The 26,078-nt window shown below is 36.4% G+C and overlaps 1 protein-coding gene across 1 annotated transcript in view; it reads right to left on the bottom strand.

Moving 5' to 3' along the window:
- The window catches only part of LOC149531929 (UDP-galactose/UDP-glucose transporter 3-like), a 34,036-nt gene extending 20,113 nt beyond the window's left edge, over positions 1 to 13,923 (bottom strand). The window contains exon 1 of the mRNA XM_089809186.1: positions 13,616 to 13,923. Within this exon, the coding sequence (XP_089665312.1) occupies positions 13,616 to 13,719 (104 nt within the window). The 5' untranslated portion in view covers positions 13,720 to 13,923. The remainder of the gene's footprint in view (positions 1 to 13,615) is intronic.
- Positions 13,924 to 26,078: the final 12,155 nt, after the last annotated feature.

Here is a 26,078-nt window from a genome sequence, read left to right as displayed (position 1 = left end):
GGGATGAGGGTGAAGGATATAGTTAAGAGTGATGTATTTTGGAGCGATGCAAAATACATGGTCTCTATTATTAGGCTAGTCTTTGAGGTGATCAGGTATGGAGATGGGGATGCACCCACACTTGGAGAGGTGTATGAGTGCCTTGATTCTATGCTTGGGTAGATGAGGGCAGTTGTGCGAGAGAAGGACCCGACATTAGCCTTCTACAATGATCACATTCGGCCTATTATTCAGCGTGGATGGGACAAACTTAACACACCCTTACACATGGCTGCATATGCATTGAATCCGAGGTGGTACATGACTAGGCTTGGTAGAGTTACACCACTTCACGATGATGAGGTGATTTATATTATATAACACTTTAAGACTTAGATTCTTATCATTTAATAAATTAAAATCATTTACATTACTAGTATCTTGATTCTTCTATTTGCTAATAATTTGTACTTTTTAAATTTTTTTAGGTGAAGGAAGGGTTCTTCAAGTGCATAGATAGGATGTATGACCCTGAGACAGCAGCTAAGGTTCACATTGAGTGGACCAAATTTGCTACTCTTAGGGGTTACAAACAAGCGGCAAAGGCAGATATCAAGACTATGGCACAAGAGGATCTCATTTTGTGGTGGTCAACTTATGGACCAAAATCTACAACCACCACACTAGCTATTCATTTGCTGTCCCAAGTACTTAGTTCCTCAACTTTTAACTTTTCATTATTCATTGTTTAATGATCATTGTTCAACTTCTAATTCCCGAGTCTTACATTGGCCAATTATTTTTCATCTCAGGTTTCTAGTTCCTCAGCTTCTGAGAGGAATTGGTCTACATATAGCTTCATCCACTCTCTTAAGAGGAATAGACTTACCTCTCAAAGAGCAGAGAAGCTAGTGGCTGTACACAGTGTGTTGCGTATCAAGTTAGTGGCTATACACAGTGTGTTGCGTATCAATGACCGCACCACAACTGTGTACAAGGAAAGCCCAGCATCACGATGGGATGTAGAGCCTAAGGAGCCATCGCAGATTGATGAGGAGGATGCTTTAGATCTAGCCACAGGGCTAGTTGGTGTTCACTTTTCAGCTCTTGATTTTGGAGAGACTGATAGTTCCAGTGGCGATGAGTTTCAAACTCCAGGGGATGATCATTGATCATTGATTTGGCATTTTGATTTGGACTCTTGAAGACTTGTAGTTTTTGTTTGCATTATATACTTATTTTGATATCATGATTCATGGTACATGATACTTATTGTAATCATCTTTATGTCATGAGTCATGATTCATATGATCATTGATTACTATTAGATAGTAGAATCTAGATACTCATACTATTGATCTGAACACTAATATATAGACTAATATTTATTATTTTCTGATGTTCAATGTTCAATGTTCATTGTTTGTTTGTTATAACTTATTTGATCATGAATCATGACGTTCTAGTTGAAAACTTTAGTGCAATGTTCAATGTTTAAGTTTTTTACATCTGTGTATCTTATATTGTATAATTGTAGTGCATCTTTTCATAACTAGCATTTTAAGTATCATATGTATAGTATATACACCCCTGCTCCCTCCGCCACCCCCCCGTCCCCCGCCGCCATCCCCCTGCTGTCCCCTCACCATCCCCAAATCAAGGCCCCTCTGTCCCCCCGTCTCGAAAACTTGTCCCCCCATCCCCCTGTCTCCCAAGGCGGTGTAACTATGCGTTAAATGGACTCAATGTGTTTGGCTAAAATATTTAATTATTTTAAATTTGTTTGATCTAGTCAAACAACTAATTTGTTTTTTATGAGTTCTTGTTGTAGGTAGGGTAGATATTGGATTGGATCTGTTTAATTCCATTTTTTTAAATTGACCAAGTGAACAATCTAGTAGAAATTGACTATTAAATTTGTTGTAGTCTACTATAATAAATAATTTTTAATATTTATTTTCCATTATTAAAAAAGTATTTTTTTTTTTTTGGATTGGCATAAGTAATGAGAAAAATATTTTTGCTTTCAAAAAAATATAAAGTTATAAATAATATAACAAAAATTAATAATAATGTATTTGTGCTTGTCTTATTTTCTATCCTTCTAGAGATCATTTTATTCTCGACTGACGAGGATTCTAAAAGTTTCTACCCTCCCGACTACGAGAATTCTTATTTCTGGAACTTTCTACCCTATCAGCTACGAGAATTTTAAATTCTAGAATTTTCTACCCTGCCACAAGTTTGCATTTTATTAAAATCTTTTTTTTTCCTTTGAGGATATGATCATATTGTTGGTCTCTCTAAGTTTTGTTGTCTATTAGTGTCAAACACTTAATCATATGTAAGGCAGAGTCAGTCAGTCATCACTGCGACCAAGTTAATCTATATAGGTCGAGTCATGTAAAGACTTGTAAATAATCATGTATAAGTCGAGCTCTATAAGAGACAAGCAAGTCTTTGGTCACTGAGTACTTCCATACAAGTCGAGTTCAATGAATGTCGAACAAATAGTGCACATAAAGTTATACAGGAGTCGAGTAAGTTAAGGTCGAGCAATGGTAGGAAGGACAGTTACGACCGAGCATCAGAGATAGTGTGTCGAGTAACACAGAGTGAACAAAAATGTCTAAGATGGTACAAACTTTGAGGTAAACTGTTTCAAGCCAACATGTACATGACATTTAATGATCGTAGAGGTTGTTGTAATGGTTGTTACATGTTTTGACGTGGATCATCGATCCCTATGAAGGGAGGACAACCAATCAAATAGAGAGGCAAAAAGGGAAACGTCTAGAAGACTCTACAAATGTCAATAAATAGACAAATCCAAACCTTAGTTCGATATAGTGGATGATAATGCTCAATAAATAGACAAATCCAAACCTTAGTTCGATATAGTGGATGATAATGCTAAGTGTGTGAAAGAAGCAAAGTATTGTGCGAAGGAATTAGGTTTTGGAGGCTACATGTGAATGTTGTAAAGTAGCAAAGTTAACGACATAATGAAGTAGTGAAGGACAGAGTAAAGACATAAGGATAGAGTAAAGACATATCAGATCAGAGATTGGAAGGAGGAGATCTATAATCAACAATTGTAAGTGCAGACCGAAGGATCAGATACTAAATCAGTTTTGACAGATTGAATCAGGGTAAATCTCTTAACATAGTTGTTTTAACTGACCTTTGTAGATCTCCTAACAAAGTCCTTACTTCATTGTAAGTGTCAAATCCTTTAATCAAGGTAAACCTAACAATCTTATATAGCTCTTAACAAGGCAGACCCTTCACAGGGTAGATCATCAGAAGTGATCAAATTTGTAGTCCTAATGGGCTAATTTTGTTATTGCAGTAGTGAAGATTTGTGGGTGTCATCCCCACCCCAGTTTTACCTTCACCTTGGAGGGTTTTTGGGTTACCAAAATCTTTTGTGTTATGTTTTTACATTTCATGGATGTGATTGATAGTTAGAATTATTTCAGTATTTGATATTTCAAATTATGTTACACATAAGCTAGATATGAGATGGTTAACATGGTGAATATATAAGTAGGAGATAATTTCCACAGCTACTCAAATTGTGATATTGCTATCAGGATTTAATTATCTCCTACTTATCAATTGATGAGCTTAAGGGGCTTTCTAATAAATGGTTCATAAGGCACAACACTTGGTGAAGGTTTTGCAAATGGGGTTGCAAGCTTTGGGTTTAACCATGGAGGAAACTCCGTAGTTAAGCGCGCTCAGGCTGGAGTAGTACTGGGATGGGTGACCTCCCAGGAAGTCTTGGTGCTTCACCCCTGTGAGCATCACCTAGATCCAATGAGTGCTAAGTGTTCCATTTATTCTCATGAGAGATGGATTCATGTTGAATCACTACTCATGAAATATGGGTCAATGAGTTTGACTCAAAAATCACACAGATAAATCCTGATAGCAATATCACAATTTGACTAGCTGTGGAAATTATCTCCTACTTATCAATCCATGAGCTTAAGGGGCTTTCTAATAAATGGTTCATAAGGCACAACACTTGGTGAAGGTTTTGCAAATGGGGTTGCAAGCTTTGGGTTTAACCACGGAGGAAACTCCATAGTTAAGCGCGCTTAGGCTGGAGTAGTACTGGGATGAGTGACCTCCTGGGAAGTCCCGATACTTCACCCCTTTGAGCATCACCTAGATCCAATGAGTGCTAAGTGTTCGATTTATTCTCATGAGAGATGGATTCATGTTGAATCACTACTCATGAAATATGGGTCAATGAGTTTGACTCAAAAATCACACAGTTAAATCCTGATAGCAATGGTGAATACAGTAAAGTTGTTTTGAAGGATAAAAGTTTAATAGATCTTGATTCACGCCCCCAAACATCCCAAACCAATTTAGCTCCAGAGCTAAATTCATAACCCACCAATTCCTTATTCCTACACCTCCACATGCTTTAGTTTTACGGATTTTTAATCATGCCAATAAAGAGACCTTGTCATCCTCAATTGCACCATTCCAAAAGAATTTCCTCATCCTTTGTTCAAGATATCTTACTAACTTTTTTGGAATTTTAAGACAGCTCATAGAATAGATAGGAGTAGCTAAGATTACAAACTACAAGATTAGAATCCTACCTATAGAAGTCAACCGCTTACTTTTCCATCCCTCCAACTTTTTCACACGACTCAAATCGAACTTCTATATATTAGTTCTATAAGCCCAAATATTTACTAGGCAACTTGCCCATCCTCATCCCTAAGATCGTGCATACTTGCCTCCATATTTGAATATTTGTATTGAAGAAAACCTTTGAGTTGCCCCATTAACATGTTGGCCTGAAGCAATATTGTATCTATCAATTGTTGCTCTGACTATCCTTGCTTCCCATGCATTAGCTTCCACCATTAGATGACCATCAACATACTGCAAGTAGGATAGAGGGTCATTGCCTTCAGCCACCTTGAAGCCTTTCTATTGTTTGCTAATTCTCATACTTGTGATTATCCTCCCTAGCACTTTTGCCAAGATAAAAAAAAGAAAAGGTGAGATCAAGTCTCCTTGCTTGTTCCCTTTAGTTCTTTCAAAAAAACCTTGAGCGTTGCCATTGATCAACACCAAGAGTCTAGGGGTCTTGATAAATCCATCTATCCACTTTACCCAATAAGCACAAAATCCAAATCTTTCCAACACTTTTATTGAAAAATCCCTATTCACATTATCATAAGCCTTTTTAATATCCAACTTGATCATAATTCTCTTTGCTCTAGTTGTCCTTATTAAGTTTATTGCCTCATGGGCCACAATCACCCCTTCATAAATAGATCTATTTGGTGCATACTATAACATCCAATTTTCCCAGGTCTTAATTAACAACGAACATACTCATAGAATACAGTTATTACTTCAATTTCATAGGAAGACAATTATTTCAGTCATGTTCATGTGAATGAAATTTATTGTTAAAATCAGTTAGACAAAAAATTTTAACTAAGAACTTAAAACACCCTCAATGAATTTACCATAGAAATTAAAATCCACATACCATGAAATTTGAACTAATAAATCATTGTAAGAAGGCTTCTACAATCACCCAGATTAGTCCACAAATACCACTATAACAAAATTATAGAACAATTACTATTAAAAACCACTATAAAAAATTAGGGCATCACAAACCAACATATCAATTAGGGCATCGATTACCACTGTATCAATTAGGGGCATCAGATACCACTATATCAATTAGGGTTTCAGATACCATTGTATCATTTAGCACTCCAGATACCGCTACATCATTCCTTTTCTTCCGATAGCTTAACTGTGGCAATAACTCAAGATTAGAAGATATGCTCATATTTATGATTCATATAAATTAAAGTTTGATATATCAATTCATCAAATAAATCTATCTCTCACATCTAAATGTAAAATAACCATAACAACGATATAACTCAATTATTCTTACGTTCATCTTGCATGTACATCATAAAAGTAACAATACATGTTTCCGAGAACAATTGAATGTATAGCTTGTGTTTGTCTGTTGTACGTCCGACAACTTGGGGAAAGGTGAAACATTGTCAGGGGCTTTACCACCCAACCTCGGACTTTAACTTATTCCCCACACAATCTCCAACGAGAAAGGCCCTCCCTACCCAGAATTGGGCTTGGATCATCTGTTATCTACTAAGCATCCTGGTATCTAACCACACCACTAGACTCGACAGCAGGAGTTACATTAGCAGGATCATGCATGAGCTATTAAATGATATTATTCTAAATTTATGTATCATACTTGACTTTTATTTTATAAGTCATTGTAGACTCCATCTCACCTCTTCACCCTTTCCATGGCTATATAGCCGGTGAATCCTAGCTGTTTGGATCCCAAAGCAATCGGCTTTGTCTACTGATTTTCAACAAATTCATGAATAATATATATGTTATAGCTTATCACAATTTATGATTTGAAAAGGATATTCTTAAGGATTGCAGAATTTATTGTTTAATCAATTAACTTAATCATATCTGATTTCTTTTCTATGTTCTTGCAGATTCATTTCATCTCTTCACCATTTCATGGTTTCTTTGCCAGTGAATTCCTCAATGTCTATAAGATTATGAGCATTCTGTTATTATTTACACCTCTTCACCATTTCATGGCATCTTTGCCAATGAATCCTAGGTGTTAGAGAATCTATAAGTATTCTGGTCTTGTTTGGAAAATTATAATAGCATGGCTATTGTTGTCAATTCATACAATCATTTAAGTATCAACAGTTATCATTAGAATTCATAAACGGTATTTAATCATATAGATCTTCAAAAAACTCTATATAAATGTAAGAGACCAATACCATGGTTGTGAAATAATCTCAGTCTATAATGCATAGTCGGCTATAGTTGGACATTCAAATCAGGAAAGGAAGAAGTTATGAATATGAAAACATATTTTGCATTATTGTCAACTCTAACAATATGTAGCCGACAGCAAACAAAGAAAGAAGAAACTAATGAATACGGAAGCATATATTATATTTCTTTCAGCCCTAACAGGTATAGCCGACTGCAATCGGACATATTCTTAAAGAATGAAGGAATTATGAAATGTGAAAGTATATATTATTCATGACCTGCGATTGGGCTTGGACGTGGCTCCTCTTGTCCCTAGGCCAGAACTCTTGTTGGCTGATTGCTCACCCACTAGTTGAAACTTGATGCAGTTTTCAATCGCCGACAGAGTAAGGAGGAACAAGGTAATTTGGAAGAATGTTTTTGGTTGAGAAAGATTCAAACTCGGCTTGCAAATGGAGATGCAACAAATAATAAAAAGGAGAGACGCCGAATGGGTTGGTTCACAACTTCCTTTAAAAGCTAGCCATGACTCCTCAGCTACTATCAGTTTCAAAAAGATTATTTGCCCATTCGAATTCCAAGCATTTAATCAATTGGAAAAAGAGAAGGAAATAAAATAAAAAGGTTGGAAGAGAAGTTGGAAAGATTAAAGTTTGATTATTGCCAATTTATCATGCCAAGTGTTTTAATCGGTTAAAAGCAAAGAATATGAAAAAGAAAAGAAAAAAGTTAGAAGATTATAATTCGAATATTATAATAATTCAAATGTTATTATTATAATCTTATATTTATATATGTACATATAAATATTAATGGGGTGACATCACTTTATTAAATTATTATAATATAATGGTGCCATCTCATTTCTATATGTAAGTATATAGATATATCTAATATAATAATAAGGTGAAAGATCGTATTAAATCCTTAGAGGTATGTTTTATATTTTAACTCAATTATTTATGTTTCTCAATTTATTTATTTAAATAGCTCATGTGGGTCCCACAAATGTATCCTATTCCAAGTCACTAGGTCCTCAACCCATCTGCCCAGTGATGGTGATGCTCTTGTGCCTAATTCTTTTCTGACAATGCTTCCACCCCTTCGAATGTTTCCTGCAAGGAACTTCCCTGTTGTTAAATTATATTATCATAAAAAGTTATTTAATCATAATGGTTAACCATCTTCTCAATTCCATGAATTTGTGACAAATGATCAACTAGCTTGTTATCTTCATTTTGAAATTATAACGACCAACCATCTTACCATTTCACAGGATTATAACCACATTAACTGTCAACTAACTTCATGTGAACCTCAATGGCTATATTTTAAATTAGTTCAAAAATTGGGATATAACACATACCTACTCTATTCTGAAGAAATCACATAATTCAATACTTCTTTGAGTTTGTTTGTCATCACTTTTGCGATCACCTAGTAAATAGTATTGCATAAAGCAATTGGTCTATAATCATCAAAGGATAGTCTTTCAACATTTTTGGGGATAAGGGTTAGGAAAGTATTATTAAGATCCTTCAAGATTAACCCACCAGTCCTTGTGTCTCCACCACTTCCCACATCACCTTACCTACTATATTTCAGGGTTTTCGAAAGAAAATGGTCACAAGTCCGTCTAGCCCTAGAGCCTTATCACCACCCAAATTGAAGAGAGCACATCTAACTCTCTCTGAAGTTAACAATCTTATTAAGCTAGCATTTTGTACATCAAAAATAATGAAGGGAATCACATCCAAAATACTCAAATAGATCAGCTGCAAAGATATTTGAGAAATATTTCACTATCTACCTATTAATGGCTTCCTCATCCTGTAGGTTGTTACCATCTATATCATTCCTTGAGAAGATCATATTTTGAGATCTTCTTACCTTCACCAAATTATGGAAGAACTTTGTATTCCTATCACACTCCTTTAACCATCTCTCCCTAGATTTCTACCTCCAAAAGGCCTCTTCCCTTGCTAATACTTCAAGATATCTATTTGATAGTTCTCCTTAAAACATTGCTATTCCCCCATTCCATCAGCCATTACTTTACTGTGCTCCAATTTGAGTTTCTCAGTAAAAAAGTTCCTAAACTTTTCCCTATTCCAAATTTTTAGTTGTTATTTAAGAAATTGAAGTTTTTTAAATAAGATGAAGGCCTTATTACCTAATCTATGAGGATCTTCCCACCATCGAGCAATCCTTTCTATAAAATTCTCAACTTGTGACCACATCATTTCAAACCTAAAGGGGGTGCAACCCAGAGAAGCATCCTTTTAAATCCTGAAGCAAATATCAAAATGATTTGAACCTGATCAAAATAAAATCTCAGCATAACACAACTAATCCATCTTTCCCCAATCCCCAACAACTAGAAACCAATCGAACTTCTCACCAATATTAAGGCATCCGCACCTCTGATTGGTCCAAGAGAAAGCCCCATTACGAATCTCCAAATCAGCCAAGCCATTATTAACAATAAAATCTGCAAAGACTCTCTGATTTTGCCCCTGCCAACCCCGCCCTTCTTTCTTCTCGGTGGTATTAAAGATGGCTTTAAATCACATCTCAATAGAACAAAATTACCCTCACTTCAAGCAAGGATTGTAGATAAACTCTCCCACACTTCCTTCTTCAAGGTTGGACTCTTTGGGTCATGCACATTAACAACAAAGAAATTCGCAAAAAGCTGCTTAGAATTAACCTCAATCAATTGCTAGTTGCCTCCATGATCCATAAGTTGCACATCTAGAGTGGCCTAATTCTAAAGAATCTCCAACCCTCCCAAAGCACCTTCTACTTCGACAAGCATTCCTTTCCATATTGAAAATGCTCACTTAAAGGATTCTACATCTTCATTCTTGATTTCACTTTCCTACAAAAACACCATATCTAGTCTAACATGATTCAAACCCCACTTGATCAAGCAAATCTTGTCACGATCATCGCAACCCTTGACATTCCATGATAGAAGCTTCATTGTTGTTGAGAAAAGGCATAGCCTTTTGCCAATCTCAGATGTTTAGTTTCGTCTGCAACATTATCTAGCATTTCCAACTTCATCCTTGTTGTTCTCACACTCGTTCTTTTTTTCTCCCTTATTTTTGGTTTGGCTAAAGATGATAGCGTTCGTTCAACCATTCTATTCACCTAAATGCCCAGATTCTCAAAAAAAACCAAGTTCATCCTCCTCCCCATCATTCTCTTCAGATTCATACTCAGAGTCTAAACCGATTGTGTTGCCTCTACTATCCCTTACTTCATCTCAAGAACTATCCAAATTCCTAATTAGAGAAAATTTGATGTCCTTAAAAATAAGTTCTACTCTCCTAGTACTAAGCTTCTAGGTTAAAGTGAGGTGAAATTGATTTACTAGAACAAAAAGAATATTTTAAAACTGAACATGCATTTCATTTCCCTTGGATTAAATTGTATTTTCATTGTTTAAAAAGAGAATTAAAAAAGTATCGAAATTAGCTTTCTACCATGTGGCTCCCTTATTACTAAGCTTCTTGGTTAAAGTAAAGTGAGATTGATTTACTAGAAGAAAAAGAATATTTTGAACTTGAACATACATTTCATTTTCCCTTGGATTAAATTGTATTTTCATTGTTTAAAAAGGGAAATAAAGAACTATAACAATTAGCTTTCTACCATGTAGTGATAAGGTACAATTTTATGGGAGAATTTAATCCATCAAATAGAAGTGAAAACTTTTGAGGTATTGTGGGTGCAAGTGGTAGGCTCTGCAACTTTGTACACAAAGTCTACCTGTTGCATTTAAATTCTGCCAGCCCCATTAAGGGCATCGGCTTTGCCAAGGCTCTCTAGGATTAAAACTTATGATTCCACGACATAATGGAAACAAAAACTTAAAGTTCCATTGCCTATCTCTGCTCAAACCCTAATCACCTCTTCCTCTGTGTGGTGCTTTGCGCTCAATTGCTCGAAAGGGGTCAAGGATGGAGAAAAGATCGACTTGGCGAAGGAAAAAAAGGACGAAGAGTCCCTTAAATCCTTCAAGCAAGCCGTCCAAGGCACCAAAGTTCTTCCCACAAATGTCAAGTTCAACCAGCGGGAGGTTGCAGAGGGAGCCAAACCAAAAAATGGCAGAGATAGACATAAAGGCCTGCCTTCCCCTAGATTCATAATTAAGCTTAACAAGCAAATGTCTCTAGCATTAGACAATGCAAAGACTAGGCTTCAAGGATGTGCAATCTTTTTTGCTGCTTTAGATATTGCTTAGTTACCCTCCTCCAGGATCTTCTATTTTAATGAATGGTTGCAAAAAGTATGGGAGCAGAAAATGTGTTATCACTTTTCTTATTGTCGAATGATCCAAAAAGGCATCTTCCTTCTCTTTAATCATGACCCTAACTCTCAGAAAGCTGTTGTAGAAAGACACTTCTGAAAAGTGCAGAACTATATATTTTGAGCCCTCCCTTGGTCACTTGATGCCTCCAACTGTAAAATCCTCGCTCAGTCCAGCCCAAGATGAATCGCCATCAAGAATCTCTCCCCTTACCTATGGAATTTCATCCCTTAGATGCTTGGAGCAGTTGGTCAGGCCCTTAAAGTCAACCAGTCTGATGTTTTAATACCCAACTCAGACGTTAGGGTTTTAATCTCTATTAATCCTCCACTTAGTGCCCCCAGAATTATATGCTTTAAATTTGAGAACTCTCCTGTTAACTGCCCTATCGCATATATGGGAGGACTCAATGCGTGTTATTTGTAAAGGAATGAGGGTCATAAAAGGCATGACTGCCCTCTGCTAAAGAGAAAATTCACCCTCTCAATCCATTTTGGTTAATAAGCACTCTCATTCTAATATTGTCAAAACCCCTGGTTGCTCCCTCACCTTCTCGGGGGCTGGAAAATGTCGACAAGATCCGAGCCTCTCCAGATGGCTTGAAAGAGAGTTTTTCTAATCTTCTCAATCTGACAGTAGATGGCAGTACGCATGTACAATAGCCTTACAAATACTATATCCTTTTATTTCCTCTAATCTCTCAGTCTTCCACAAAGGAATTAAAAAATTTGTTGTTTTTCCAATCACTCCAAGCTTCTCTATACCCATACTTATGTGTTTGTTTTTCCAGGAATATCATTTTCAAATATGGGCAGGTCCCAGCCGACCTAAAAACAGCCTTAGCCCAGAACAGGGTGCTATCAACTAATTATGTTTCACAGCCTAAAATAGATAAGATTAACAAGATTGCAGGAAAATTCTTATTGATGATCTCCTCTAGGCCACCATCGGCAAGAATATTAAGGTCTTTAAATGAAGCATTCAGTTTCTAATGCATGCAGTACGGCTACATAATGAAGTGTTACAGCCTGTGAGAAAGACTGGCCCAGCAAAAGGATGAACACATGTCTGGAGTCAAAATGACTGCCATCAGCAAAAAACTGTTATAGCAGGAAGCACTGATTAGCTTTTCAGGTTTAATGACTGCCAACTAATCTAAGCAACTATCATTGCAAACAAATAAAATCCATGGCCTCATAAAAGGAACGGTGCTCTTCAATTCCCATGTCCAATCAGTTGGTATTAATAATATTGACACCCAGCTAAGGCATTGTCAGGGGCATGCAAGATTGAAACAACAGCCTGTCAGGAAACTGCTCCTCGCAATAAGATACTTATCAGTTATGACTCTGCAATACCTTTCCCATTTGCGAAAGTAAATAATGTTGATGTCTGTACCAACATTCTTTGGAGAAAAATGGCAAAGAAGTTTAAACAATTCAATTAAATTCTGAACACACCTTTCTGCCACATCATATTCTCTCTTATCAGTGTTGATGAGTCTCCAATAAACAAGAAGGGTACCATGAAAGAGCCAAATCCTTCATCAAATTTCCCAGACAATCAGTTTGACGTTGACCACAATAAAAACACCTCAATCATTGTGTATGCGTAACTTGTCAGATTAAAAAGTGAAAGAAGTATTGCTCTTATTATGGTGTGAATATTTTAAACAATGAAGCAACCTTCAAATTGATGAATGGAGATGCACTATATAGGTAAATTGCATACAAATTTCATTTTGGTGATTCTGAAGAACAGTGGGTGAGTTATTCTTGCCTAAATGAAACTAATACAGTGTCATATTTGTTGAAGAGTCCAGCTTGACATAATAGCTGATAGAGGCCCTGACATCATTGAGACTCGAGACATGAGAAGTGAAGCAATTCTTGAAAAGACAGGTAACAATCTGAAAACACACAAAACTAGAACAAAAACCGAAATCAAATCGTCAATCCTTTGGGTTACCGGGATCTCGTGTGGATGCTCCTTCATCAACTTTGAGGGAGTATCGTTAAGTGTCAATATTTGAGGATGTTAACTGTTAGTTAATTGCCGCCATCTGTGGAATGGCTTGCCACAATTGAGGATTAGTGGGACCTAGGTCTATAAAAATGAGCATAAGGCAGAAAAGAAGGGACTTTTTTTTAAAAATACTGAACTTGCATTTCAGTGTCTGTGGAAATGCTACATCAGCTAGGTGCATTTGAGATGAAACGCTTCAGGCATAAAACTATCATCTTGACTACGGAAACCCTCAAACAATCCAGTATTACATATTAATTTGAATGGGCCTGAAACACCCAGTAAGTTGTATTAGACTGGTAGACTTCCCTTTCGTAGACCTCTCTCATTCTAAAAGGTAAGAATGTAAGTTGTAAGTTGTAAAAAAGGTAAGAATGTGGATATATGAACAGATTTAAAAGATCGAACGTTGTGTTATCTCAAGCTTTTTAAGAAATGGGTTTGACTTACAATGTCTCCTGTAAAAAGCCTTGGTAGATGTAAGCGCTGAAAATTCCACCGACACACAACAGCAACCATAACACGCGCTGCAATCCGCCCATTTCCTTCTCCATTTTTCTTGAAGTTTTGTCTATGGAACGAAGTTTGGTGTTCCGAGTCACGATTGATAGCCAAAACAATTGAAGAAATTTTGTTATCGAACAGATTTGACAGAATTTTCTGCCAAATTTTGGGTTGAAGATGGAGGCTATATAAACTCCGTTCGTGGGTGACACGTATTTTAGATCAATTGGCTGCCTTGTGTCCCTGCACTTCTGATTGGCTGCATACACGTTTCTTCTTTTACGTTAAATGGACTCAAAGTGTTTGGCTCAAATATTTAATTATTTTTAATTTGTTTGATCTAGTCAAACAACTAATTTGTTTTTTATGAGTTCTTGTTCTAGGTAGGGTAGATATTGGATTGGATCTGTATAATTCCATTTTTTTAATTTGACCAAGTCAATAGACTAGAAGAAATTGACTATTAAATTTGTTGTAGTGTAATATAATAAATAATTTTTAATATTTCTTTTTCATTATTAAAAAGTATTTTATTTTATTTTTTGGATTGGTCTAAGTAATGAGAAAAATATTTTTGCTTTCAAAAAAAATATAAAGTTATAAATAAGATAACAAAAAATAAAAAATAGATAACTTAGATAAATAATTTTTAATACATATTAAACATAAAAATATACATTTAAACAAATTAGAGCTCTGCTTACAATGCGAACATGACGAACGACTTCAACCTCGCAAAAAATCCAAGCTAGAAACTTCTGCAAAGGAAAAAGAAGAGGCTTCCCAAGAATGTAGCTGATAATGGAAGACAGAGATATGCTTCTACTTATCAATGGCAATTCCACAGGGTCCCTCCAGAAAATAGCAATGCTAGATTTGCAGTGGCAACGGCTAATAGATTTGCGGTATTTGATGAACTCGCAAACGAATCTTTCAACCAACTTCGAATGGAAGGGCATCAGCGTTATCAAAATGGTATCATTGGCAGGGAAGGTTTTTCGGACGCTCCTCCCGTACCCACAAGCTCATCAAAAATCCCTTCACTAAACCCTTTTTTCACCATCGAGCACCTAGATAATCAAATTCGAATCTTCAATCTCACCAAATACACTAACCCTAATTTTCTCAGATCCTCAAGTAAATCACCCCCGGCAACACCCCAAATAGATAAGCCTTCATCTAAACCAGTATTCCCATTTTCTTATATCCCTCCACACTGCAGGAAAAACTCTCCACCAACGATCCCTAAAATATCCTCGGGCTTGTCTCCACTTAAAATCACTGACAAGCCTATCAAAATTTCAGATTCAGCAGTTGAGGACACATGGGAGGAATGCCTTAAGGGAGGAGTTTTTGCAATCTAGAATGGCCCCTCGAATGATGTCTCTCTTCTATCTAAATGGTTGGAGGATTATTGTGAGGACCAAGTAAGTATTTCTCATTATTCGGATAGGATTTTTATTTCTAAAATGTGAAGAAGAATCTGTCAAAAGAGAGTTCATTTCAATCTCTGAATGCTTTTTAAAGGGTCGCTATGTCAAATTCATAGAATGGACGCATGACTTTCATATAGGTAAAGTAGAATGTATGATTCCCTCATGGTTCATCATGCCTTCTTTCCGTCCAGAGTTATTTCAAGTAGATATTATCAATTCCATAGGATCAACTATAGGTGAAATTAGAGGCATGGATGCATCTTTTTATTGTTGTAATAATGTTAAAGTTCTCATTAATACTAGCTTTAATCATCCTGTGAAATTTCAAAAGAAAGTTATTACTAACAAGGCATCATATGATATTAACTTCCATACTTATAAAGGGAAAGTTGTTGATATCTTAAAATTCGATGACGTTCATAAAATTAGACCCAAGATCCTTCCTTTCACTTCAGATCTCAGAAGTAAATTCCTTGGCTAAGAATAATGAAGAACAAAGGATCTGGGACCACAGAGGGCAGAGATCCCCTTCTATGAATAAAGATAATCAAGCTCAAGTAGAATCTCTTTGTATTGAAGATACGAATAATAAAGGAGCGAAAGATTGCTTAAAAGGAAGGCTTAAATCAGTAATTGTAATGGATTCCAAAGACAAATCAAAAGCAGATGAAAGAGGCAAGACCCATAAAAGACATAAAGGGAAAAAGAATAAGGAAACAAATAAGGATAGTAAGGATACTAGTTGGAAGAAACTCAAAAATAATATACTGCAACTATAGATCAACCAAGATAGAGCACTCGAAGGAATGGAGATGATATCCAGTCCAACACCATATCAAGCAAACAAAGATACAGTTCAAGAGAAAATTTTAGAAGTTATTCATTCTGAACTTGAGATGGATAATAAAGAAAAGGGTAATGAAGTTATGGAGATCCATTCACGAATTGACCCTGAATCTGATACCATTGAGGGGCCCTTAGCACAGAGGAAACAGAATGAGATAACAAGTTATGCCAAGGGAGATATAATAGGTGCTTCCTCTAACATAACCCATAAAGGAGACATGACTCAAGATTTGGAGACATTAAGTATGGGAGCTATAGAAACTTCTTATGAAAAAAGACCAAAAATCAATGAAAATCCAATAAATGAAGAGACTTACTTAGAAGAAGTCCCTACTCTTCACCAAGCAGGATGCTCAGAGGATAACCAAGTAAGACATCTAGAGGAGATGGAAAACCTTATGTTATTCACCCCATGCAGGGCAAGCAATGTAAAAGAAAGTCAAAAGGAGCTCAATTATTCACATCTGATTCTGCCTCCAATGATAGACAATATGGTGAAGCCACCCGGAATGCTCAGCAAATTCTGGCAGACTCCTGTTGTCAACAGTAGCTCACCTTTCACTTGTAGCAACAGGATCTAGTAGGTAAATAAAGGAAAAGCCCAAGAAGATGATCTACCAATTCTTGAGCTTCAAGAGTTTCTAAACAAGGAATGTCCTTCAGATCCCTCAAATGCTAAAATAGATATGACAGAGGCTAAAAGTGCAAAGTATGATCAGCTTACTGATGATTTCATCCAAGTTTTTTGTCTAGACAATATTGATAAATCGTCAGTATCTTAGAAGGAGGAACTTGTTCAGAGGATTATTCAATTGGGAGGCGAGAACTTCTCATGTGAAGATCTTAGAAGAGATATACTTAACATTCAAATGGAAGACTTGGCATCAACATTCGCCAAACAATCAAATCTAGCTAATCAGATTATTGCAAAGAGCAACTCAAAAAATCAGAAGCAATGTTTAGCAAGAAAAATTGACATAGTTCAGACAGCAGAAGTCAATATTGAACAGCTTGGTATTTACATGTCACAAGAAGGGCCTAAGTCCCCATGTTGTGGCAAGACAAAAGGTAAAAGAGGAAGGAAGTCGCTAAAGGAACTTAGAGAATCAGAGGGCCTCAGTAAGGATCAGCAGAAGATAGATCATTTTTTTTACAATGGGAAGGGGAAGTGCCTTCCTGCTCAGGTATGAAACTCACCACTTGGAATGCTAGGGGCCTCAATGCCCCCAGCAAAAAGAGATTATTAAAACATAACCTCAAATATTTTAATTCTAATGTCATTCTTATTCAAGAAACTAAATTAAATTTAGTAGGATGTTTAGGGTATGGTGCTCTGCTTTTCAGGAATCCCTAGGGGCTTCTGGGGATTTGGGTATCCTCTAGGACCCAAGGAAGGTCAATATTAAAATCTTAATTGTTCAAAAAATTGGATTAGTGGTAAGGTTCAAAGTTTAAAATCATATCTTAATTTTACTATTGCAAATATGTACGGTCCAGTTAACAACACTGATAAACAATTAGTCTGGTATGAAATTGGTCAATTTTTGGATAGCCTAGAAAATGAACTCTTTATAATAGGGGGTGACTTTAACACGATCTTAGATATTAATGAGAAGATAGGAGGCTCTCAAGTGCTTACACAAGCATCCAGAGACTTTAAAGAATGGTGCACTTTGCATAATATAATTGATATTCCTACCAATTATGGTACCTTTACGTGGAACAATAGGAGAAAGGACTTTGCCTACATCGTAGAAAAACTGGATAGATTCATGATAAAAGGTGAATTAGACACTATCAATTTAAATGTCCAATCTTCAATAATACCCATTGCTAGATCTGATCATTTCCCTGTAAGATTCGAATTCATTGAACCCCTCAAACCAGCTAGAAACCCTTTCAATTGTGAGAAGATTTGGTTTCTTGACCCAAACTTTCTCAACAATGTTAAACTTTGGTGGGCCCAAGATAGCTGCGTAGGTTTGAAAATGTTTGTCTTCGTTAATAAATTAAAGATGCTAAAGGAACGTATTCTTACATGGAATAGGGAGCAATTTAACAACATATTCAAAGAAAAGCTGGATATAGAAAATCAACTTAAAGATTTAAACTCTGAAGTTATCAGCAAGGGTATGGATAATAGAAGCTATTACCTCGAAAAGGAACTGTTAGCAAAGCAAGAATTTATTCTCTCCAAAGAAGAAATTTTCTGGAGGCAGAAATTGAGAGAAAGATGGTTGGCTAAAGGAGATCGCAACACAAAAAAAATTCATAACTCTACCCTATATAATAGAGCTAAGAACAAAATCACGCGCATTAAAAATCAACAAGGTAACTTTACTAAAAAATCATGAGAAATAGTAGACACCTTTGTTAATTTTTTCCAGGATATCTTGAATAATCAGCATAGTTTTAATTATACTATACAATCCAGTTTGTTGAAAGTTATTCCTAAAGTAGTTACTCAAGAAGATAACAAAAACCTAAATAGACCTATCACTTTAGATAAAGTTAAGAAAGTGGTTTTCGACATGAACCCGGATAAATCTCCAAAACAAACAGATTTGAGGCTTTCTTCTTCCAAAAGTGCTAGGATATTATAGGTTTTGACCTTTGGAAAGACATCGAAGCCTCCAAAATGGAGGTTCTATCCTTGCCGAAATCAATTACTCCTTCTCACTTTGATTCCAAAGAAGTATGATCCTGAATCACCAGGTGATTATAGATCGATAGCCTTATGTAATACAATCTATAAAATATTCTCCAAAGTTATAGCAAATAGGTTGAAGGCTTCATGCCAGGTAGATCCATCCTTGAAGGCATCATCACCATTCAAGAGACTATCCACTCTACATGTTGCAATAAGGAAGCTTGTATGCTCATGAAATTGGATATTCAAAAAGCATATGATATGGTGGATTGGAGGTTTTTGTGCACCTTTCTCACTTTGATTCCAAAGAAGTATGATCCTGCATCACCAAGTGATTATAGACCGATAGCCTTATGTAATACAGTCTATAAAATATTCTCCAAAGTTATAGAAAATAGGCTGAAGGCTTCATGCTAGGTAGATCCAGCCTTGATGGCATCATCACCATTCAAGAGACTATCCACTCTACATGTTGCAATAAGGAAGCCTATATGCTCATGAAATTGGATATTCAAAAAGCGTATGATATTGGTGGAGTGGAGGTTTTTGTGCAAGACATTAGAAGCGTTTGGATTCTCTCACCAATGGATTAATCTAATTTACAAATTTATATCGACACCTAAAATCTTAGTTCTCGTCAACGGCATGCCAGAAGGATTTTTTGAGATTTCGAGAGGCATCCAGCAGGGGGACCCTCTTTCCCCTTCTCTTTTCATCATCATGGTAGAAGCATTTGGGAGAGCTGTGACAGATGCATACAACAATCAAAGAATATTGGGCATTACGGTTACCAAAAACTTGCCTAATATAACCCATCAACAGTTTGTTGATGACACTATTCTTCTAGGGAAGAGTACGATCTCTAAAGCTCGTTCCCTGAAAAGCATTATTAATACATATATGGAAGCCTTAGGACAGAAGGTTAACGCTCTGAAGTTTGAAATCTTTTTCATTAACACCATGTCAGACATGGAACAACAAATCTGTAGGATTATGGGCTTCAAGAAAGGAACCTTTCCATGTAAATATTTGGCCATAACCTCAGAGAAAGGTTCAAGATCAGGGAAGGTGTGGGATAACACCCTAGAAAAATTGGATTCTAAGCTATGCTCTTGGAAGGATAGTTGGCTCACCAAGGCTGGGAAATGTGCTAAGATTCATGCAATCCTTTCAGCCATCCCAATCTACCCTCTCTCGTGCCTTCCCCTTTCCAAGCAGAATTAAAAAAAAATTGATTCCAAAATGAGGAATTTTCTCTGGAACGATCAAGACAATGACAATAAATTGGCTCTCATCAAGTGGGAAAACATTTGTAAACCCAAGGCATTAGGAGGTTTAGGGATTAAAAACTTACAATGGCAAAATGAAGCCTTAGGAGCAAAACTCATATGGCATCTATACCATGAAAGTAACCGTAAATGGGCTAAGCTCCTCTATAATAAATACCTTATTGCAAAGGACCCACTTTCAATCTTCAAAATTACCTCTCCTCCCAAAGGTTCTGAATGTTGGAACTTTATGATTAAGTGTCGCAATTTGATCAATAAATTCCTAACTTGGGATGTTGGGTTAGGGGAAGAGGCCCTATTCTGGGAAGATTCCTGGGATGGTAAACCTCCACTTTCCTCCTACAAAGTTCCTCTGACTATTAAAAATAGACTAGCTAAACTTCGGGGCAAAAAAGTTAGGGATTATAAAATTATGTCGGGTTCAGAAGGCTCTCCTATTTGGAAATGGAAATCTCTTAGAGGCTTGGATTTTGATGAAGAGTCAATTAACTATTTTGAGAAGATTTTGGAAGATAGAGAACCTAAGCAGTCTACCAAAAGAGACATTTTAATATGGGTTGCATCCAATGATGGGAAATACAGTGTCAAAAATAGATACAAGGCCATTTTAGAAGCTAATAGAATGCTATCTGTGGATATCCCTCTTAAACTCTGTTGGGATCCCTCCTGCCTCCCGAAGGCGGGTTTCTTTCTATGGCTTGCTATACAAAATAGGATTCTGTCTATGGACAGATTAAACAGTCTTGGCATTCAAGGACCCTATAGATGTGTTCTTTGTCAACAAAGTACAGAAAACGTGGATCATTTGTTGTATCTTTGTCCTTAGTCCCAAAGATGTTGGGAGTGGCTCGGGCAAAAGTTGGATTGGTCCTCCCCCTTCCCAAAATCCTTTACTAATTTGCTTTTGGGTTGGCCCTCTAATATGGTCAATGGTGTCTATAGTAAATTATGGAACATTTCTCCTTCTATCCTAATCTAGGAAATCTGGAAGGAAAGAAATCGTTGTATTTTTCACAACCTAGAACTCAAACCTGCTAACCTTATATCCAAAATTGAATCTTGTATTGTAGAAACTATCAATTCTTTTTTAAGGAAGTCTAGCTTAGAGGAAGGCTCATTCACCAATTGGGATGGCCTCATGAAAAAACTTTGGCCCAACTTGATTAACCCTCCTCTTTTCTACTCTAAGGACAATAGAGAGGCTAGGAAAAATTGTCAATGGGAGCCACCCCCTCCTAGTTGGGTCAAACTGAATTTTGATGGAGCACTCGGGGTAACTCGAGTATAGCTAGTATCGGATGCATTATTCACATTGAGGATGGACTTTGGATTGCTAAAAAAGTAATGTCGATTCAGCCTACCTCTAACAATTTAGCAGAACTTGAGGCCCTCCCTCAAGGGATTAAGCTATGTCATAAGCTCAACCTTTCTAAAGTCTTTATCGAAGGCGATTCTCAAATTATTGTAAATGCAATTAGGAAAAGATCAACTCCTAATTGGGTCCTCAATTCCCAATTAGAAGTGGTATTATTCCTGATAGACATGCTAGATGAATATAGGATTGGTCATATCTATAGGGAAGGTAATCAATTAGCAAATTCAGGAGCAGATGGTATTAACTCCTTGGTTTTAAATAGTGGTTACTCCCTTACACCTTAAAATTCCAAATTTTCATTTATTTATACCTTTTCTAATTAATTAATAATTTTAGAGTGGTGATTTATTTTGGGGCTTTTCACGCACGTCCTTCTTAGCCCTTTATTTCATCTTTTTATATTAGCCTATCTTCAGCTTATCAAATAAGGATTGCTTATTCAAGTGGCTTGGCTTTGGTATCTCTCTCATCATTTTTGCGTCAGCTCCATATGTGCAATCACCCAGAGTTTTGAGTAATTATACCCCCATCATGGTAAATCATGAGTGCTGGTACTCCGCATTTAATTATCACTTCTTTACCTACTTTTACGAACTAGAGTTTGTAGTTTATCTGCTTATCTCCAGAAGTGTCCTTGTGTTATTTCTAAGAGTTATTAGCTGGTTCTTGTGTCTTTCTATCATCGCTGAGTATGGAGTCCAATATTGTACTCTTTCATGCTTTAGAGAGTCGAACTATGGCCTTCTGTGGGGCAATGAAGCTAGAAAGATGGAACTAGATTCTTCACCCGATAGATGATATGACTCGGTTTGCAATCAACAAAGCTCTGGGTGAGGGGGTATTTGACTATCAATACACATGGAGAACAAATAGTGATATCATTGGGTCATTTATTGGCTGCTTGATTAGAGCCAAAGTGCAAGTGGACAACATAGTAAGGCTTTGTTGTGATTTGTTTGTCCCCACTTGGAGAAAGGGGTTAGAACAAGCATTATATAGTATAGACAACAAATTCTGGATTCCCTTTCCTGAAAAACACATGAATCTTCCTCTAGGTCACCCGAACTTATTCACAACCCCCTGTCACCAATCTCTGGTCATTCAAGAGAACTTAGCATTCTATCGTGAACGGCCTAAAATGGAGGCCAGTCTATATTTTCTTCTTCACTGGAGGGGTATCATAGCTGAAGATAATGTAATTTGGCTCAACAATTATCTTAGTCTCTTCAATGCTTACATCTAGCCAAGGGTGACATTTAAAAACTTGGATGATTTGGACTTCTACACTCCAAATGTAGAAAAAACTAGCAAAAGGAAATTTGAGTTTGAGTTCCCTCCAAATTACTAGGTGGAGCAGTTCAACAACATCACAGATGTGATCATGGTCCTGTGGAAGGAAAGCAGAGGTCTAGCTGGAATATGATAGTCGCTTAGGTTTAACTCTATTGTCTTCGAGCTCTATAGTTTATACCAATAAAGCAGTTTTGTTAGTACACTCTCAACACTCTATTTCTAGCACCCAGTGTGATATATAAGTATAGTCTTCGTATAACTCTATTTTAAGCTCCAAGACTCACCTATTTTTGAATATGTGAACATTTCAACTCTATATATAATATATGGCAATTATCATGGATCTATTCTATTTATGGCTTCTGAGGGTTAATGTTTTAGTTTAGGATTTGGTACCTTGATGTTCCTAAATTTGGTTGCTCTTGATAATAGTTCCTTTCGAGTTGTGAATAGACTGGCTTTTAATACTCTAGGTCTGGATTTATTCTTAATATGGGTGTTATTTAACTTGTTCCATTGAATCCATCTTGGTAAGGCCAGTACACATGATTTCTATTTGTGATTACTCTTACATGTCTGAAACCCTTAGCTTATAAGATTCATGTCAATAAATTTTATTGTTTTGGTTCATATATTGATTAGGTCAATATCCTTTGGTTAAAGACCTGGATACTAACTTGGAGTAGGCTTAGGAGATATCATAACATTGTGAAGGATTCATTATCTTCTAGAGTTCAATTTAATGTTTAGTTCTCGAGTATTGACTTATATTTATCAATTTCTTAAGGGTTGCCCTTTAGAATGCTTTCTGGTTTTCGATTATGTCCTAGAAGGTATCTCTTTGGTTTATCTAGCTAGTATGGTTTATCTTAGCCTATCTAGCTACCCTTAAGCATGAAGGTTGTTAATTATATTTTCTTCCTGTCGAAAAGAGATCCCTACTCATTCAGTAATATTCAAATGTCTGCTCTATCTTTTCAATGGGCTCCTTTCAATACAATTGAATGTTGCCTAGTACCATGTTAGTTGAAAGTTATTTGCATCTGCAAGTTAATGATGCATTATGTGTCACTCAAACCAAGAATGGCTATTATCGGCATGGCTCTGTTAATTATCAGGTATCGGGGGCTTGGTTTGGTTTCATGACGTAAACCCTTATCCTAGCCCATCTGTGAGGATCTCCTCTATTCCTTTTTTTGCTTCTGTCCTTTAATCCTTTCCTTGCTTATTTTTCTTTAGTATTGATTGTATTATTCACTAAGATGTTTAGTCAACTCTGTTTTAGTTTTTCATTGATTCTCTAAAGTAGATTTTCTCTTGTTTCTCCCTTTTTTAAAATATCTAGTTCAGTTTTACATGGTTTTTATCTTGCTCAGTTATGATTATTTGGTATTATCTGTCATGTCCCCTATTCAAATAATTAAAAAAAAATAAACTTTGTTAAGGCAGGCAGGCTCCAAAAAGGTGAAATTTCGGAAAAAGGGGTTAATCTTTGGAAACCAATGGACTAATAAATAAAAATTATTATTAAATTATATTTTATTAACCCCTCTTGGACGTGAGTTAGGGTTATGCCCTCTTTAAAAGGGGTTTGGAGGCATTTTGGGCTCATTCTACATCTTGATTCTTGCTAATTTTCTTGTTGTTCTTCAGAGGCTGCCAAACCTGTGGAGAAGGAGACCCAAGAACGGGAGTTTGCAGGTTTCCAGGAAGGCTAAGGATGGGAGTTTGAAGCCATTCCATGTGCATGCTCATACAGAGTTTGCCCTTGTGCTGAATAGTGCCGATTTGGGTGTTTTCGGGGATTGTTTTTGGTTTGAATTTGGGTTTTCAGTTGAGTGTTTCATATCAGTTTGGTTTGCTGTTGTATTTCAGACTTTATGATGTTAAAATAGAGCCGAATATATGTATTGGGTCGTGATCAAACTTCTGAGATAATTTATGAGTGTTTTTTGGTGTTTTCGGGCATTTTGGTGTTAATTTCGGGAGCCCGATTGAGCATAGTTTTGCTCTACATTTGTGATCTGTTGTGTAAGGGTTGTACAAATCTGGAAATGTCATTTTGTAGGCTGTTATGCTGCTGAAAGTTCTGTAAAAATGTCCATTTTCAGATTTATTAACAATTTGTGAAGTTGTGAAGTTTTTTTTTGGCACTAATTTGGACATACCCGATTTGGGTTTTATTGGAGAATTGACAGATCTTTGTAATATTGGTTGTTTGATTTTAAAGTTCTGATTTGAGGCTGGAAATATCATAAAAAATTAGTAAAGGGACATTTCAGTGGTATCAGAGCCGTGATCTTGCCAGCCTGAGGGTTTGTAGAAGTTGCATGTCAGTTTTAACAACTACCCAGATCTTGCATGTCAAGTTTTGATAACTACCCAGATCTTGCATGTCATATTTTATGATTGCATGCAACTAAGTGAAAGAGAAAAAAGATATTTGCAGCGAGAAAAGAATAAAGAAATTTTGATCAAACCCCCAGTTGAAAGCAAAAGTACAAAATCCAAGGAAGAAAAAAGTATGGCTGATCCAGATGAGATGGCAAAGAAATTCTTCCAAGACATCCAAAATACTCAGAAGCAAACAGTGGATGGTTTGGCGGAAACTAGAGAGGCTTTGCGAATATTGACAGAAAAATTACAAGGAATTGCATCTATTAATGAGAAAGGGAGCACTTCAGAGGAGCCGAGAAATGGGAGATCCACACCATCTAAATCATCCAAATCTATTTTCTTGCCTGCAGATGAGCCACCAGTACCAAATCCATCCATTAATCCAGTGGAAGAGGTTACAGGTAATTTGATTACATTAAGAGCTACTTACAATGGCTTAGATGATGACTTTCGTAGTTCAGTTCCTTTTAAAGAATATGTGGATATGATGAACGCTTTGATGCCCAAGAAAGAGAATAGGAGGGAGCATGACACAAGTGGAAGAGAGCTCAAAAATAAAATAAGCAAGTTTACAGCGCCTACTTTTGATGGAACAAATAAAATTTCAGCTAGAGCATGGCTACAAAAATTACAAACTTTCTTCACACTCAACCCCATGAAAGAGAGTGATGCTATTCAATTTGCAAGTCTACACTTGGAAGATGCAGCCTATGATTGGTGGTATCATGGAATGACTACTCAAGGTCACGATCAGGTAACTACATTTGAAGATTTCAGTCAAAGGGTGATAGATAGATTTGACCTCAAGGATGATGAAGAGTACTTTAAAGAATTGTCAAAGTTGAAGCAAACCAAATCAGTTAATGAGTATGTAGAAGAATTTCAAAAAGTGGCTGTTATGGTACCTGATATGAGTGAAAAGAGGATCGTTTATCTTTTTCTTGATGGTTTAGAAGATTCTGTTAAGGGTTTGGTTAAGGCTTTCTCACCCTCAACCTTACAGGAAGCTATCAAAAGAAGCTTGCAACTTGAAACGTGCGTGCCTATGAAATCAATCACTAATCAAAAACCCCCAAATCTTTGGCAACATAAGGGAAATTTTCAGAAAAAGACTTTCCCAACA

Source organism: Cupressus sempervirens, chromosome 11, assembly GCF_028749045.1.
Source record: "Cupressus sempervirens isolate cs-2001-9-10 chromosome 11, ASM2874904v1, whole genome shotgun sequence".
Lineage (NCBI taxonomy): Eukaryota > Viridiplantae > Streptophyta > Pinopsida > Cupressales > Cupressaceae > Cupressus > Cupressus sempervirens.
This window is presented reverse-complemented; position numbering and strand designations above follow the sequence as displayed.